General features: G+C 34.8%; 1 protein-coding gene across 3 annotated transcripts in view; it reads left to right on the top strand.

Moving 5' to 3' along the window:
* Window positions 1-18,862, top strand: part of LOC150089255 (dynein intermediate chain 2, ciliary) — a 317,847-nt gene that overhangs the window by 104,733 nt on the left and 194,252 nt on the right. For all 3 annotated transcript variants that reach the window (XM_090388583.1, XM_090388589.1, XM_090388593.1), the window contains one exon: window positions 11,407-11,630. In XM_090388583.1, the coding sequence (XP_090244709.1) occupies window positions 11,407-11,630 (224 nt within the window). The remainder of the gene's footprint in view (window positions 1-11,406; window positions 11,631-18,862) is intronic.

Raw genomic sequence — 18,862 nt, 5'->3', positions numbered from 1 at the left:
CAGTTCCCACTAACAAATCAATTTCAGATTGGGCTAGAAATGTTCTTTCTAAGCAACAATCTAAGTTCTCTGACCAGGAAAATAATACTCCTCTGACAATACCAGCGGCATCTCCTACTCCAGTCATAGATACCATATCTCATAGTTCAAACGCAAATGTAGTGAAAAATTTTCAGGACACAACCATGGCAGATGGCACATCCATACAGGAAGATCCCCTTCTAGAAATCCATGCAGAAGAAGAAATGGACACAGGCTGGCCAGTTTTCTCCAAAAAAGATAAATCTAAATTAGAACGACATAAGCCAGTAACCTTCAAAAAGCAAGTCAGATACATCTCCATCAATTAAACACAAATAATGCCTTGTATTTTACAATGGAATTGCAGAGGCTTTCGTTGCAACACAGATGATATCCGTGATCTAATTAACCGATATTCTCCAGCTGCCCTTTGTCTTCAGGAAACTTACCTAACCTCGCAAATTTCTCCTTCAATAAAGAACTATTGTCTTTATCGAAGAGATCGTAATACAGCAAATGCTGCCCATGGTGATGTAGCAATCCTGATAAATTCAAAGATCCCAACTAAACATATTCCACTTCAAACTGAAATAGAAGCTGTTGCTGTTCATATAACTCTCCATATTTCAATAACACTTGTCTCAATATACCTACCACCAAACCATACTTACTGTTTAAAAGATCTTGAAGATCTCTTCATACAGATACCTCCACCTCTCTGTATATTAGGGGATTTTAATGGGCACCACCCCTTATGGGGCGATCCTAAACTAAACACACGTGGTCGACTCGTTGAAAGCTTTCTAGAGTCACAAAACCTCACCTTACTCAGTACTGGTGCGCACACTCACAACTCCCAACTGGACACACCTCAGCAATAGATCTCTCAATTTGTTCTCCAATACTCCTTCCAACCATAGAGTGGTACGTTTTAAATGATCCTATGGGCAGTGACCACCTTCCAATCATATGCAATTTTTTAATATCACAGTTTCCTTCAAACAAACTCCACAGGAAATGGAAATTTGTTCATGCAAACTGGGCAAAATTTTGATCATCAATCCCTCTTGACGAGGAAAAAATCCAGCTCCAGAATATTGATAATGTAACAGATTACATCACATCACATCTCCTAAAAGTGGCCAAGGACACAATACCATTATCAAATCCCCCTGGTCGCAAGCATTATAATTACTGGTGGAATGACGAATGCACAAAAGCAAAGAAAGCAAAAATCAAAGCCTGGAATTTATTTCGGCAATGTCCAGCCACAATCAACCTCATTAATTACAAGAAGCTAAAGGCAAAAGCACGTTTTACACAAAGGCAAGCAAAGAAAGAATCCTGGACCCGTTTTGCATCGACCTTTAACAGAAATACTGATCCCAAAATTATATGGAAAAAAATTAGACAGTTATCTGGTAAGTTTCCTACTATACCTTCTCCAATCCTCTCCTGGAAAGGGCAAGATCTATCCAGTTCCTTAGATATTTCTAATGCTTTGGGCAATACTTTTGCTGAAATATCAGCAGCATCGGCATATTCTGCATCATTCCAACAAATTAAAAACTAGAGAAAAGCATGTCATAAACTTTCAAACTGCCCGTCTTCTTCCATATAACAAACCTCTGCAATACTCTGAACTTTTGCATGCCATTAGAACAGCCCACAATGGTTCTGCCGGGCCAGATGGGATTTATTATGTCATGCTACAACATCCTCGATGACAAAGCTTTACGCCTGCTTCTGGTTTTTTACAATTGTATATTTTTAGAAAATGTTTTTCCAGCTTCTTGTCATCACTCTACTGTTTTGGCATTCCTAAAACCTGGGAAAGATCCAACTAACCCCTATAGCTATAGACCGATCTCTCTCTCTCTCTCTCAAGCTGCCTGAGCAAAATCCTGTCCTAGTATGGATCATTGAGTCACAACATCTAATGAGCCATAGCCAATATGGCTTTTGTAAAAATAGGTCTTGCTTAGATCTTATGGTCAAGGCTGAATTCGCCATTCGAAATGCCTTTGTTAAACACGAACATCTTGTAATGGTTTCAGTAGATATCGAGAAGGCTTTTGACACTACCTGGCGGCATGGCATACTTAGTGATCTTTACTCTCTTGGTCTGAGAGGCGAACTTCCTACGTACTAGATCGTTTCAAGTTCAGTACCAAGATGCCCTCTCCAAAACGTTTATACAGGAAGGAGTACCACAGGGATCAGTACTGAGTGCCACTTTGTTTGCTCTTAGAATAGATTCCATCACCAATCAGCTTCCAAATACAGTTGAGACCTACCTTTATGCAGATGATCTTTCCATCTCCTGCCATTCCCAAAACATGAGGTCTGTTGAACGGCAGCTCCAGATATCACTTAATAAAATACAACAGTGGGCCAGCCTCAATGGCTATCGACTCTCACAGCAGAAAACAGTTGCCATCCATTTTTGTAGACAGTGCAAACTTCATCCGGATCCTGAACTTCAAATTTATAATGTCTCCATCCCGGTCGCTAATAGCATCAGATTTCTAGGATTAACCCTTGATAACAAGTTAAATTTTATAGACCACATTAAAAATGTACGTACTTCCTGTCTAAAAAAGTTAAATATACTCAGAGCTTTATCCTCCCAAACATTGGGCGCAGATCGTACATCTCTGCTTCGGCTATATTGGGCTTTAATCAGATCCCGTCTTGATTATGGAGCTCCCATCTATGATTCAGCCAGATTGAGTGCATTGCGCTGGCTTGAACCAATTCAACACAGTGCTTTGAGACTTTCACTCGGTGCTTTCAGAACATCACCAGCACATAGTCTCTACATTGATGCCCATGAACCCCCACTAACTTCACGTAGGAAAACACTGTTATTGAAGTGCTGTCAAGATACAAAGCTGTGCCATGCATCCGACTCAGTCATACCTGTTCAATCCACCATTCGAAAACCTTTTCAGAAATAAACCAAGCATAGTAAAGCCAGCTGGTCTTCGCCTTCTTGAACTGATGCAAATTTGGAATGTTTCCATCCATTCCGTACAACAGGTAACAACTTGTTCTCAACCACCATGGGTTCCACCTGCTATACCGACCTGTGACACTTACCTCTCTCAATGGGGAAAGAACATTTTACAAAGATACATTGACTTTTCTCCAATTTATACAGACAGCTGTAAATCTAAATCAAACGTTGGAGCAGCTGCAATGTTTCCAAATACCATTATTTCAGCATCCTTGCCATCTGAATTCAGTATCTTCTCAGCTGAATTATATGCAATCAGACTAGCTTTACAAAATCTCTCTTCTGACTGTGCTTTAAAATCTGTTATTTACACTGATTCCCTCAGCTCAATCTTGGCTTTATGTAACCCCATAAGATAAAGTACACTCTGTTCTAGACGAAATAAAAAGCATATTACTACAAATTGAAGAACGCCATCAACTGGTCACCTTCTGTTGGATTCCAGCTCATTCTGGAATTTTGGGCAATGAACTGGCTGATAAAGCTGCAAAAAATCCATCTAGCTTCGACTTAACTAATATCCCTGTTCCGCCATCAGACTATGCATTTACCATTCAGGCTGCATGCCTGTCAAAATGGACAACAATATGGCACTCTCAAATTAATAATAAACTCTTTCAATTTAAACATGATCCAAAAATTTGGCACTCCAGTGTCCGCACATCAAGACGAGAAGAAGTAGTCCTCTCAAGGATAAGAATAGGACATACTTATCTGACCCATCTCTATTTACTCACAGGGAACGACCCGCCACAGTGTCCACTTTGTAATATAAATCTGAGTATTAAACACATTCTCATTGACTGCCCTTACTATGAACAAGACAGAACTTCAACCGTGCTATCACTGGTTAATCTTCATAGATCAATAACTTTAGAGAATCTCATTGGAGATGATGCAGATATTTCCGAATTTTTCAACTTCTTAAAGCAAACTGGACTTTTTAATCAATTCTGAATTTATGAAACTTTCTCATTTCTTTTTTATAATAAATGAATAGGCGCATTATAGCCAAAGTAGCTTATGCGCCATCAAACCCCCATATCAACAACAACAACAACAACTATTGAATACCTTCACAATGAGTTGCCATGATATTGCACTACTTCGAATAAGTAACGCTTCACCTGAGAAGAAGAGTAATGAGGAGAAAACATTAGTCTTCTCCTTAGGTGAAGTGTTACTTATTCGAAGTAGTGCAATATCATGGCAACTCATTATGAAGGTATTCACAATATGAGATATAACTTAAAATGATGCCGTTTTACTAATATTCTGATGTATTCAGATATAGCTATGTATTTCTGATGCGCTTGCACTATATTTATACATAGTTGAACCTTCTTATTAAGCTGAATAGCCAAATACACTATATTGCCAAAAGTAACCAGACACCAGTATGCCTCAAAGAACCTTTAAAGTGCATAATTAAGACCAATGTGTTTGGTCTTAATTATGCACTGTTTTCATGTCTGTAGACCCCTTACCAAGCTTTGATCCATTCTTCCTTTAACACAGTGGTCATTTGGGATACTAACAGTGAACACATTGACCTGGCCCAAAGCCAATGTTCCAGTTCATCCTAAAGGTTTTAAGCAAGATAAAGTTGGAGCTCTGGGTAGGCTAGTGAAGATTTTGCAGATGAATTGCTAATATGGCATCTTATGACAAGTCTCTGTTTGATATCTCTGTGCTCAGCACTTTGACTCTACTGTTTTTTGTTGAGTTGCTTACATCTATTGCGAACACAGTTACTTTTATACTTATTCCTGACACATGGATGGCTGGTATGAGTATACCATACTTTTGGCAGCATTGTATATTTAGTTTTTTTTTTTTCCAGAAAGAATTTGAAAGAAATATCAAAGGTGTACCTTACTATTTGAAGTTGAGATTTACTCATTTTGAAATTGGCTACATTTTATGGCATTACACATGATTTTTGAATATTTGATTATATTCAGAAACCAGTAAAACCAAGAAATTATGATGTTAATAATATCATGATACTGTTTATAAGATCCATGCCAACTTCTTGCTGTTTCACTCTGTCAGCAGTGCCTCATCTTCAATGAATAAAATTATGGCAATTTGATTGTGTATTATTCAACAATTATACAAAATTTGATTATGTATAATTGTTGAATTACACATAATCAAATTTTGATGTCTTTTTTAGTTTTCATTTTGTTATTTATTAAAATTTGAATGGCTTTCTTTTTTCTGGACAATCATAAATTCTTGCTGTGCTTTCATGAAAGTTTTATAGGATTTTGAATTTTTACATTGTGTATTTGTTATATTCTTTCATGGGATTTTTTTTGAAGTTTCATGTTTTTCACATTGACCTTAGAAATGTTTTAGGATTACTTCAGTCCTGTAAATGAACAGATTATATCTGAAGAGAAAGATAAGAATGTACTTACTGATATGCATGGATTGAGAGAGAGAGAGAGAGAGAGAGAGAGAGAGAGAGAGAGAGAGAGAGAGAACGAGCACGAGCACAATCTTATATCTCTCAGCGTGTGTGTGGTGTATGAATAGGCTGCAAAAAGCAGTGCTGTTGTCTATGAAAACTATATACCATGGCACAGCTATTCATCGGTAGCCCAAATTTGCTATTGGTCTGGCAGCGATTGCCATCCCTGGTTGGCTTGGCCATTCTGCTCCTGCTCACTCAGGAAGAGAAAGTAATGAAATGTGTAACTGATTTTTTGATTGATAAAGCTGCTAAGTTCTACTCCGCCCAAGTTAAAAGGTGAATCAGACCTTGTGCTCTATACAAGTGATCTAAAATCTGTTACTGTAAGTGGTTTCAAATGCGATGAAAAGTGTTTTCAATAAGCTTTTGTAAAAGTGTTTCCAGTGCTTATTTGAAAAAAGCAAAAGATTTTATATAAATTAAGTTCAACTGAAAATTCTGATTTCTAATGGGCAGTTTTTACACATAAAGGTGTATCATGGGATCAGAAGGCAGGACATATCAGGTCAATAAAATCTGCTAATCACACTGCTAATGAATAATATCAAAGCCACTTGGTGAGTGTGAACAGTGTTAAACTTTTCACCATCCAAATTTTGGTAAATGTGGATGACTGTGTCAAACAGATCTGACAAAGTCTTATTCATTTATTAATAGCTTATTTATTTAATGTTGTGTAATTCTCCTATTTTGTACAGATAAGTTGTTTGCTTATTCTAGTAATGATGCCTAATTCTACTTTGATTTGTATAAAAGGTATGAGTTCTTTGCATTAGAATTTAAAAGAAATAAAGCCCTACAATTATCCTAATCTGTGCAAGAGTGATTGCCAAGTTAATATTGCATGTTTTAGAGCCAATAAAGGATTGATTAAGTTGCTTGTATTTTAATTGCTTGTGTTATAATTCTTGGATAGATAAAAGAAATTTTATAATTGTTTATATAATTCTTTTTTTTTTAACCAGATAACAAAAACTATTTCAGAAAAATTAAAAAATCTAATAATAGCTAAGATAACCAAATTTTTTTTTTTTTTTTTTTTTTATAATTGTATAACAACCTTCTTGAGTATGATTTAAGGTCTGGTAACATTTTTATTGCCCATTTTCCTACTAATGTTACCAAATCAGTCCAACCATGGGCAGTACCATGGTGAACCAGCATTCTGAAAAAACTTTTTCAGAATGCTGCTTCACCATGGTACTGACATGCTTTAAGCCTAGTATTTTTAGTTTCTTTACATCAGAAAATTTCTAATTTTCACCAATGGATATGGATAGAAGTGAAAGATCTCAATGAAAATTGTGACCTAAATTTGCCTCATGATAGGTTTGGCAGTAAGCACTTGATTGATGAGCTCAGTAGTAATTAAATTATGGTTGATAAAATACTTGAGGTGGTAAATGTTGCACTAGAGAAAACTTGTTAAGAATTGCAAAAAGGGTGGTGCAGGAATGAGTGGAAGTAGAAAAAGAGCCAGAAGTTATTTGTCTGATGATAGGTTTGGCAGTAAGCACATGATTGAAGAGCTCAGTAGTAATTAAATTATGGTTGATAATTTTACTACTTTTTACCCCTTAGGTAAAAAGGTAAGGAAAATAAACTTAGTTTCAGTATGCTGTCTCATTGTTTACTAATATTCTTTTTCTTGCAAAATTAAAAACTTGTTTTTCTGTGCAAGAATGTGTACATCTTTGTTGTCTGATTTCAGTATTCTTAAAAGGTGGGAACACAAGAAAATAAGTGATACTGAGAGAGAAAGAGAGAGAGAGAGAGTGTGAGTCATAATATTATTTGTCCTTCCTGGCTGTCATTGCAGTTTTAACTACTTAAGTAACACTATGACTTTAATACTCAAGATTACACAAACTTCCTTTAACAGTGAATTTTCTAGAGAAGCATTACTTTTGAACAGATCATTTCATTGAAAAGCAGTTTTATTATCAGTAGTTTCTGATATTTGTTTAAAATATCAGAAACTACTATGATAGTCAGTTTCTAGACTTAACAAGTCTGAACACATAATAATTAGTAGATAAGTAGGTGTTGGTGATTAATAAATCTGTGAACAAGTTGATTAATGAAGCAATTCAGTGTGGGTTTCCATCCAACATCAAGAAGATAAAACTTTGACTATGTAATATAGAAAAAATGCTGTGACCTACAAAATAATTATTAAATTTATGATTATCTGTTGCCAACTACCTAGGAAGACAAGAGACGCCTGGTCAGCGTGAAGAGGAAAAGACCAAACCCTCCAGCAATGAGAGCACAACAATACAAATGGCCTTCAGTCCCCAGCAGCTTTCACTCTCCCTCTTATGGCAGCGAGAGGATCAGAGTGGAAGCAGAGGGTGCTAAGAATCTCTGGGTACGACCAGGCTGCCATGCACGGAAATTGAACCTGGCCTGTTATAACGTACGATCACTCATCGGTGAAGACAGGATATTAGAGCTGGAAAAGGAATTAGAAAATGTGAATTGGAATATCATCGGTTTGGCTGAAACAAGAAGAAGAAATGAATCACTTATAAGTTTATCAAGTGGAAATCTGCTGTACACCAATGGAAACAGTGAAAGGAGTGAAGGTGGCGTTGGGTTTCTGGTCCATAAAGATTTTAAAAACAACATTTTGGAATTCAAAAGTACATCACCAAGGGTGTCAAGACTAATACTCAAGATTTCTAAGAGGTACAAGCTAAAGATTATAATGATTTATGCACCAACATCGAGCCATGATGATGAAGAGATTGAAGAAATGTACACTGAAATTGAGAGTCTTCTAGATGAGCAGAAAACCCACTACACTATTATTATGGGGGACTTCAATGCTAAGGTTGGAAAAAGGCAAAACAGCGCAGAAAGAGGAACTATAGGAAATTTTGGAATTGGTGAAAGAAATAAAAGAGGTGAAAGACTTGTGGAATTTGCAGAATCTCAAGGAATGTCAGTAATGAACACTTTTTTCAAGAAAAGGGTGAACAGAAAGTGGACATGGAAGAGTCCAAATGGATTAACAACTAATGAAATCGATTTCATCCTCACTAACAGAAGATATATTGTGAATGATGTTACCGTCCTGAATAAGGCAAATGTTGGAAGTGATCACAGAATGGTAAGATGTACACTTGATATAGATGTAGGAAAGGAAAGGAAAAAACTGACTCGAGTAAATAATACAAAGGTCTTTGAAATAACAGAGGAGGAGAAAAAGCAGTATGTACTGGAACTTAAGAACAAGTTTGAGCTTCTGGAGACTGCTCAGGACCAAGATATCGACGAGGAATATTACAACTTTCTGAAAGTGATAAAGCCCAAGAAACCTATAGGGAAACAGAAATCCAAAGAAGAAAAAATTAGTCAAGAAACACTTGTCATGATGAACCAAAGACGACAAATGAAGAGCAAGAAAAACACTGACAGGGAGAAAATTGAGTATACTGAGTTATGCAAAGCCATTAGAAAGAGACTCAGAGAGGACATAAGAAGATTTAACACAAGAAAAGTAGAACAAGCATTAAGGGAAAACAAAGGATTTAAATCAGCAGCCATGAGCAGTAATACAGAAAGACAAATGATACTGAAACTGAAGAATAGCGATGGTGTACTTATAAACAGCAGAGAAGGCATAATTCAAATAGCAGAAGACTACTATAGAGAATTATACAAGGAGCAAGGGAATGATACCAGCAGTGAGGAAGATGGATTGCAAAGTAGCAACACATACGACATACCCGATATTCTTCCTGATGAGGTAGAACATGCATTGAGAAAATGAAGAATCGGAAAGCCCCGGGGGAAGATGAAGTTACTGTAGAGTTGTTAAAATTGGGAGGAAGAGACATAACACAAAAACTGGCAAGGCTCTTCACAAAGTGCATTAGAAAAGGTGTGATGCCTAAGCAATGGAATAATGCAATCATAGTTTTGCTACATAAGAAAGGAGATAAATCAGAAATTGGAAATTATAGACCAATTAGCTTGTTATCCCATATCTACAAGTTGTTCACAAGGGTCATTACTAACAGATTAGAAAGAATACTTGATGAGAATCAACCGAAAGAGCAAGCTGGCTTTAGGACAGGATTCTCAACTATGGATCACCTTCACGTAATATCACAGCTAATGGAGAAAGCAAATGAATATAAAACACCATTATGCCTGGCATTTGTGGATTATGAAAAGGCATTTGACTCCATACAGCATAAGGCAATGTTTCGAGCACTGGAAAGACAAGGCATAGATACTCCATATATTATGATTTTGAAGAAAATATATGAGAGTGCTACATCCTTTATTAGACTAGACAAAGACAGTAGCAAATTTAAAATCGAGAAAGGAGTTCGACAAGGAGACACAATATCTCCGAAGCTGTTTACTGCTGCCCTTGAGGAAGCTTTCAGAAGATTAGACTGGTCGCAGAAAGGAGTCAATGTGAACGGAGAGTACCTAAACCATTTACGATTTGCAGATGACATTGTGGTCATAAGCCACGATCCCAAAGAATTAGAGGAAAATCTTAATCAGTTATGCACAGTTAGTAAGGATTTTGGACTAAAGATGAATATGGCTAAAACAAAAGTAATGATGAACAAGTATGCCACGGAAAGGGAAATAATTATTGAAGGAGCAGTAATTGAAAAGGTGGAGTCATATACTTATCTGGGACAAGTTATTAGCTGTAATAATGATAAATGGCTGCAAGTCAAGAGAAGAATAAATTTTGGATGGATAGCATTCAGGAAATATAGTCACATACTGAAGAGCAATATCCCAGTTTGTCTGAAACGTAAAATAATGAATCAATGTATACTCCCCACCATGACTTATGGAAGTGAAACTTGGGCACTCACCAAAAGAATGGAAGAGAAGCTAAGAACTACACAGCGAAGAATGGAACAAATTATATTGGGAATCAGACTTTTAGATAAGAAGAGAAACACATGGATTAGGCAGCAAACTCAAGTAAAGGACATTCTTATCAAAACTAAAGAACTAAAATGGTCTTGGGCAGGACACATAGCTCGAAGACATGATGACAGATGGACTAAGAAAATAACAGAATGGTACCCAAGAGGAGCTAGAAGAAAACCTGGAAGACAAAGGCGGAGATGGATAGATGAAATTCATGAGTTTTTGAGTAGTAAATGGATGGCCAGTGCTCAAAACAGAAGGAACTGGAAAGTTGCTGGAGAGGCCTTCATCCTGCAGTGGATTGAAAATGGCTGATGATGATGATGACTTTAATACTCAAGATTACACAAACTTCCTTTAACAGTGAATTTTCTAGAGAAGCATTACTTTTGAACAGATCATTTCATTGAAAAGCAGTTTTATTATCAGTAGTTTCTGATATTTGTTTAAAATATCAGAAACTACTATGATAGTCAGTTTCTAGACTTAACAAGTCTGATCACATAATAATTAGTAGATAAGTAGGTGTTGGTGATTAATAAATCTGTGAACAAGTTGATTAATGAAGCAATTCAGTGTGGGTTTCCATCCAACATCAAGAAGATAAAACTTTGACTATGTAATATAGAAAAAATGCTGTGACCTACAAAATAATTATTAAATTTATGATTATCTGTTGCCAACTACCTAGGAAGACAAAAAAAATAAATTCTACTGATTGCATTGGTAAAAAAGAATTTGATCGATTAACACATATCTAGGTAGAATTCGGCAGTAACTAGAATTTCACCTGCCATAATACCTACTGAATATCCCATTTCTAGATATTTCAAAAATCTAGTAAGTGCTAGGTCCATGTGTTGTTGATTTTATTAGATTTTACTGTATATTTTAACATTTATTGATAACTTATTTAATATCATTAATTATATTAAACAGCATTATGTATTATAAATATATATTTTTTTAGAATTTAAAAGGCAAGGTGCTGTGCAAGAAAGTAAAGATGAGACGTTTTCTTCTGAAGGAGAGATTGATGAATCTAAAGAAGAAGATATTTCCCAACAGGAAATAGAATTCCAAAAGGATGAAACGCTGGATGAAGCAGAACCATTAGATCAAGTTGACCAAAAGCGCAGAAATAAATTTAATTACAACGATCGTTCTATCCAAACATTTACTAATCCTCATAGGGTAAGCTATATTGATTTAAATAGTCATGTTTACATCCAGTGCAAGACTGTTTTTGGTGGAAGAGATCTTACATAACACAATCATAAATAGAGAGTTTCTGTTTTATTTTCTGAATCTGAGTGACCTATCTAAGCCTTATTAGTCATTATTGGGGAGATGCCTGAGGTGCTAATAGTTTATTCTAATGAAGAACCAGAAATGCACTGGCTGTATTTCTGTTGCAATGAGAGTATCTGTTAAGGAAAGAAGGAAAGCTTAATAAAGCATATTTGCTGTTGTAAAGATGAGACGACAACAGCAGAAGATAAGTGAGGTGTGTGTGTGTGTGAGAATAAATAAAAATTAAAAAGCAGTAAAAGAAGGTTGTATAAAAGTGGAAGGAAAAAGCAAATCTGCAGCACATACACAGAAAAAATTTGGATAATGTACAACCTCAGTGTCATTATCAAGAGTCAATCACTGAAATTGCGAGGAACGACAACAGTTCAGCTTCTGTATCTGACCTAAATGGTATACAAGTAAATAGTAATTAGATTTTAAATTTAGAATTTAGCAAATAAAGAAGATTAAAGCCAAAAACAAAATAAAACTACAATTAAAACAAGCATGTGGTTTACAGTTGACTCAACAGAGGAACAAATAGAATAAGCAAAAATAAATGTAAAAAAAAAAAAAAGAACTTGCTGTTTCCAAAGTGAAACATTTATCTAAAAATGTAGGAAGTATTTGATTTAATTGTTTAGAATGACTAAAATAAATTTATAGATTCCTTATGTACTGTTACTTGAAGACAATATAAATTAGCTTAAAGCTTAATATACAGTACTTGCCTCGTATAATCCGTTTAGGTGTGATGAAAATTAAAGAAAAAACATGGTTGTGTGAATCAGAAACTTGAATACTATGAACGGAACACGACTGTTACACGGTTGTAATTATGATTGAATTTAAAATTTAAAAGAATTAAAATACTTGCCCAGGAAAGGGAAGTGCACATCCCATTTCTTGGTTGTCATATATAAAAAACCTGTGTGTTAACACCGATAAAGTTGATAAAAAAGCTAATAGCTGTGAATGGGTGACTTTCGAATTTTTTCGTCTTCAGTTACCATTGTGTGGTAGAGAATGCGAAGTATTTAAAGGGAGTTTATTTTCCATGATGCAGCTCAGCACATGTGATATTGTGTGTGCCGTCTATCCTATAAGTGGTGGTGTCTGAAAGAATGTGTGACATTTTGTCTAAATATGTAGTTTTATCCATAATTGCAACAGTGTCTCCTTTATCCGCTTTCTCTACTATGATACTAGAGTTCTTCATTAGCTTGTGAATATTAACTAATTGTTGTTGGCTGATGTTGGGTTTAAAATTTAATTGGGAATTGAAAATGATATTGGTTTCATGCATAATCCAATATCTGTCAGGATGATTGTATCACAAGACTTAAAAACAAATTAGATGGCATATTAAGGAGACTTAGAGCTGACAAACAAATCAGCCTACACACTCTTCAGCAGATAGGTATCCGTAGTAATGTTCTACCTCATATATTCGGAATTATTAAACTCCACAAACAAGATTACCCATTAAGACTGATCGTTTCTTTTAAAAATTCCGCTTTCGCTAATGTTTCTACATTCCTTGTTAAAATTATATCATCTTTCACTAAACAGGGCCAGGAATGCATAACTTCTGTCTCCATTTCAGATAGTGATATTTTAGCATCATTTGATGTCGTCTTCTCATACACAAATGTACACGTTGAATCCACTTTACAAGCCTTGAGACAGTTACTTATCACCAATGACACTTTAATTAAGCGTACAATAGGATAGGAGGGAGTATATGATGAGAGCCTTGTCGATCAATTCGGCCCTGCAAAGATTGTGCAAGGCTCAAGGGGTAGAATTTTTTTCAGCCTGGTCTGTACTTGTTAACAGGAGAGACTGCTTCTACAGGGATGGGATACACTTAAATAGAAAGGGTGCAAGAATATTTGCTGATGCTATCGAGGCAGTGTTAGGTGGGTCGGAAAACTGCTAGCTTGGAGGGATACAAGGACTAATACGAGGACTAACTGGACTTGCTGAGACATGGTGCCACTCAGAGATACAAGATTAAGAATTCCATTTTGGTGAATATTGTGTGTTTGAGAAAGATAGGGAAGGATGGATGGGATGAAGAAATGATACTTCTGATCAAAAACTACCTGAAGGTAGCAAGAAACTTCTCAGAGTCAGATCAAGGTGACATGTACATTGAGTCAGTGTAATGTGAAATGACTTGCAGTAATTGGAAGATAATAATAAAGGTATTTTATAGGCCAAATGACTTTGAGGAGTATGATAGAAACTTATTTGAGCAATTTGAACGGGTAGCGGTACAACTGTCTCATTATGGGTGACTTCAACCCACCTCTTATAGACTGTAATACATGGATCAGAAATGCACTATATGGTTGCAGGTTTTTTTTCAACGATAGAGGTCATCCCTATCTGTTTCTCTAAATCTGTAAAACTCGGTGACTTGTCATTGTTTCTCCCTTTCACTTCCTGGCTGTGTACGTCGCTCCTCTGCTCTACTTAATGACTCCAGGTAACTTTTAGTTTTGGTTTTGATTTCCCTTCTTCTCTACAAGCCTATGGTATTAACACTCATTTTTACTAACGCTTGCTTATACCAGAACCCTTTCTTTAAGGTTGGGCCTTACACACCCAGTAAGTTCAGTATTTTTAATGGCTTTTTCTACACTTTTTTCTTTATACTGTCTTTTTCTGTTTTTTTCCCGTTTGTAAAACTATTAGTGCAATACGAGGGTGATACGAATGCTCCATCTATCCTAAATCCTATCGCTATTTTCGTCTTCTTTTGAACATCTTTTCTCCCCTTTCCATCTCCAGAATTTACTATTCATTATACCATTTGCTTGTTTATACTTTTTCATGCACTTCACATACATTTGTATTAAATTCCACATTACAATTTTGTAAATTTGTATTTATTTTAATTTACATTTTTTACACTGCATAGGGACTACCTTGTCTACTAGTATTACAATAAAAGGCTGCACATTTGCCCCCCTTTTTCTAATACTACAGATATGTTTGGAAACGCAGTGCCTGATACATAGTCAGGAGTAGTCCCCTGATGAATTTTCTGGCTATGTATCATATTTTCATCTACTATATTCAGATTATGCATATTTGCCATCCCCTAATTCGACCTCTTGCTAAAATTGCCCTCCCATATATGAATATAGTGTTATTTATTTATTTATTTACTTATATATTTTTATTCCCCCCCCTCACTCCCAGTTCATTTTTGCACTAGGTTGTACAAATTCTTTCACCTGTTTAACCACTACTTCACTTCCTCTTTCTACTATCCCTTAGATTTCTCTTAGTTCCGGCACCTTGTGGACTTTTCATTTCCATTTTCACAGACACTTTATTTATTCTACAAACCACACATTATTTATATATATATGTTTTAAAGGAAGCAACAGTTTAAGATATTATTAATAATAAAAATAATAATAATGGATTATGGACCTGGGACACTGCTATATGTAGAAAGTACCCAATGACCATAATTGCTACATAAGTTAGCAGTCATGAAAGGCAATGTGCTAACGTTATAGTACTAGTAACGCTAATTATGGACAAAGGGCGAACGGCACAGAAATCGCTATTACGGTGAACAAAGAAGGGAGCTAAGATAAAGGAGAAGTAATAAGCAATAATACGAATTAATATGAATAACTTAGTGCTGTTCGTCCTGTGACTCAGCGCCTTTTTCGAGGGCCAGCCGCCGAAATCAAAGGAGGAAATGGCAATTAGTTGGTATAGCCTTTGTTTCTGACATGAAATACATGCCGCAACTGGTATACGTGAAAAGTAGGTAAAGTTTGTTTAAGGTAGGTAAAGTCAGTTAAAATAATTTTTTAAATTTATTTTAATTTTCCAGTCTCTGACCCAACAGAGACTGGAAGTAAAGATTAAAAGAATAACAAGAATAAAAAGAATAAAAAACAAGAAATGGGATAACTTACTGGGGTCATGGCGATCTGTACTGCTGTGGAGAAATAAAATTTTTATATTATTTCTGAGGTCACAGAACGAACAGCACTAAGTTATTCTTATTAATTCTTATTATTCCATATTACATCTCCTTTATCTTAGCTCCCTTCTTTATTCACTGTAATAGCGATTTCTGTTCCATTCACCCTTTGTTCTCCATAATTAGCGTTATTAGTACTGCAACGTTAGCACATTGCCCTTCACAGCTACTAACTTATATATATATATATATTCGAATAATGGCTTTAAAAGTTAAAATGAAATGAAATGAAATAAGAAAATAAATAAATATAATGCTATTATTAGAGGCAGCAAAATGCACATCCTCCACATGATGCCCAGTACATAATCAATAATTAATATAAAAATAAAAATCAAATTAATACATATGCCAGTAGCATGGCAAAGCTGTAGAGCGAAAAATTAAATCAACAGGGAGGATGAAAATAAAGGTAACAAGACTGAAATTGTAGCCGAAAGCCGATCCCTGTTGATTTAATTTTTATGTTAATTTTTCACTCTACAGCTTTGCCATGCTACTGGCATATGTATTATTTTTATTTTTATATTAATTATCGATTATATATATATATATATATATATATATATACTATCATTGAATTATATTAAATAAAGTTAAATTATAATAAAATGAATAAATAATTAAGCATTCATTAGAGGCAGCGACATGCAATTCCTCCATATGAAGCTGAAATACATCCATTATTTTAAATTAAATAAAACATAAGCCAGTAGTATGGCAAAAACTGTAGAGCGAAAATTAACATAAAAATAACCCAAATAAACAATCGAACGAAAAGAAAGAATAGATATAAATAGTAGCCCAGAAACCCTAATATAATTTCGATCTTTAAATCCAATTAACAAAAACTATACAAATTTTAGGATAATGCCAATTAGTTATTAATTTAGCGGTACCCCCCGAGAGGTACCAGTTCCGAAAAACGTGAAATATCACCCAAAGAGGGTTAAAGGAACTACCAAACGATAACAAAATCAAAATAAACTAAAATAAAATAGAATAGACTGACCATCATGCCCCATATCGACAGAGGACCACGAGGTCAATAATGGTCATGGAATCGCTGCATTTCAATCGTCATACAAAACATCGCAAAGGCGGAAATATCGAAGAACCAAACCACCCTTCCATTCTCCGATAGATCAACCAATGCAGAGGATTTGCATGGCGGTGGTCCTTATGCAGCGAAAATAAACTAGAACAGACAGCACTCTAAAGCAGAGCCACACTACTGACATACTGTAAGCTGAATCAGCTTATATTGAAGAAAAAAGAAAATAGATGGCGGCACAGGCGTTGCTAAATTAGCATATCGACCCATTACTATTGAATTATATTAAATGTTGACGAAAATTAAATTATAATAAAAAATTAAATTAATTAAGCATTCATTAGAGGCAGCAACTTGCAATTCCTCCATATGAAGCCGAAATATATACTATCATTGAATTATATTAAATAAAGTTAAATTATAATAAAATGAATAAATAATTAAGCATTCATTAGAGGCAGCGACATGCAATTCCTCCATATGAAGCTGAAATACATCCATTATTTTAAATTAAATAAAACATAAGCCAGTAGTATGGCAAAAACTGTAGAGCGAAAATTAACATAAAAATAACCCAAATAAACAATCGAACGAAAAGAAAGAATAGATATAAATAGTAGCCCAGAAACCCTAATATAATTTCGATCTTTAAATCCAATTAACAAAAACTATACAAATTTTAGGATAATGCCAATTAGTTATTAATTTAGCGGTACCCCCCCGAGAGGTACCAGTTCCGAAAAACGTGAAATATCACCCAAAGAGGGTTAAAGGAACTACCAAACGATAACAAAATCAAAATAAACTAAAATAAAATAGAATAGACTGACCATCATGCCCCATATCGACAGAGGACCACGAGGCCAATAATGGTCATGGAATCGCTGCATTTCAATAATGGATATGTATTTGGATATAATGGATATATTGGGATGTATTTGGATATATTGGATATAAATGGATATAATGGATATATATAAAATAATGGATATATATATATATATATATATATATATATATCCAAGTATGTAAAAAGAAAATAGGATTGTTAATTTATATATCTATTTTATAATATTATTTCTAATCTGTAATATTATTTTGTCACAGATCTGATTAATGCCATCAAGAATGATTAAACATTATATCCATCTGTATATTATTTGAGTTAAGTTGTAATGTATAACATGAATAGTTACGTTTTAATACATAACATGGCTAGTATAATAGCTACTCAAGAAAAAACAAAAACCTATACGGGTGCTAAACGTAGCCTGGAAAAAATACATATATGCCAAAAATATAACATAAAATAAGCAATACAAATGTACAATTAAAAAGTTAATTATAGGCAATCAGATATATCGAAAGGGACTTTTTCAAGGGCTAACCCTTTCAATGTATCAACCATAATTAACGAGCTATCCGTTTCTGTAGTCATCGTCCAGCATAACTTGTCCGAATGATAGTTAAAAATTAATGAGATAGAGGGCCATAAATATAAAAGGCATAATTATTGATACATTCAAATTTAGCAGTAAGCTAGCGAGATGACTGTTAGACTGACGGATAGCCAAAATTTTAATTAGAGAAGGAGATATATCCATTTTTAGGCCTATGTGTATAGTTTAAAATATATGCAGTCTAAGCACTTACCAAGTAAAGTAGAAGCTTGTGCTAACTAAGGCGAACGGAAAAGTAAAAGTATAGGTATAGTACCTCAATCCCCCTCGAATACTCTAATAGTTCATGAGGTATGAAAAATAGGGATAAAAAAGAGAAAGCTAAAAAGAATAGAAAAGCTAAATCATAAACTAACTTAGGATACAACCGGGAGCGTAAATTCCCGACCCTTATAGTAAGGGATCCTGGGTATGGCAAGCGATGTAAAGACAATAGAATGTGTTAACATTACGTAGAAAATATAAATGCTTACCACGGTATACCCAAAGTACAAAAAGCCCGCGTGAGCATATATATATATATATATATATTCTCTATTTAATTTTGGATTAATTTGATCATTTTATATATATACAAAGGGTACTAGGAAAGTTTTGCAAT

Source organism: Mastigoproctus giganteus, chromosome 2, assembly GCF_048544385.1.
Source record: "Mastigoproctus giganteus isolate SK-2022 chromosome 2, ASM4854438v1, whole genome shotgun sequence".
Classification (NCBI taxonomy): Eukaryota; Metazoa; Arthropoda; class Arachnida; order Uropygi; family Thelyphonidae; genus Mastigoproctus; species Mastigoproctus giganteus.
The sequence above is the reverse complement of the archived record's forward strand: the minus strand, read 5'-3'. Positions and strand labels throughout refer to the sequence as shown.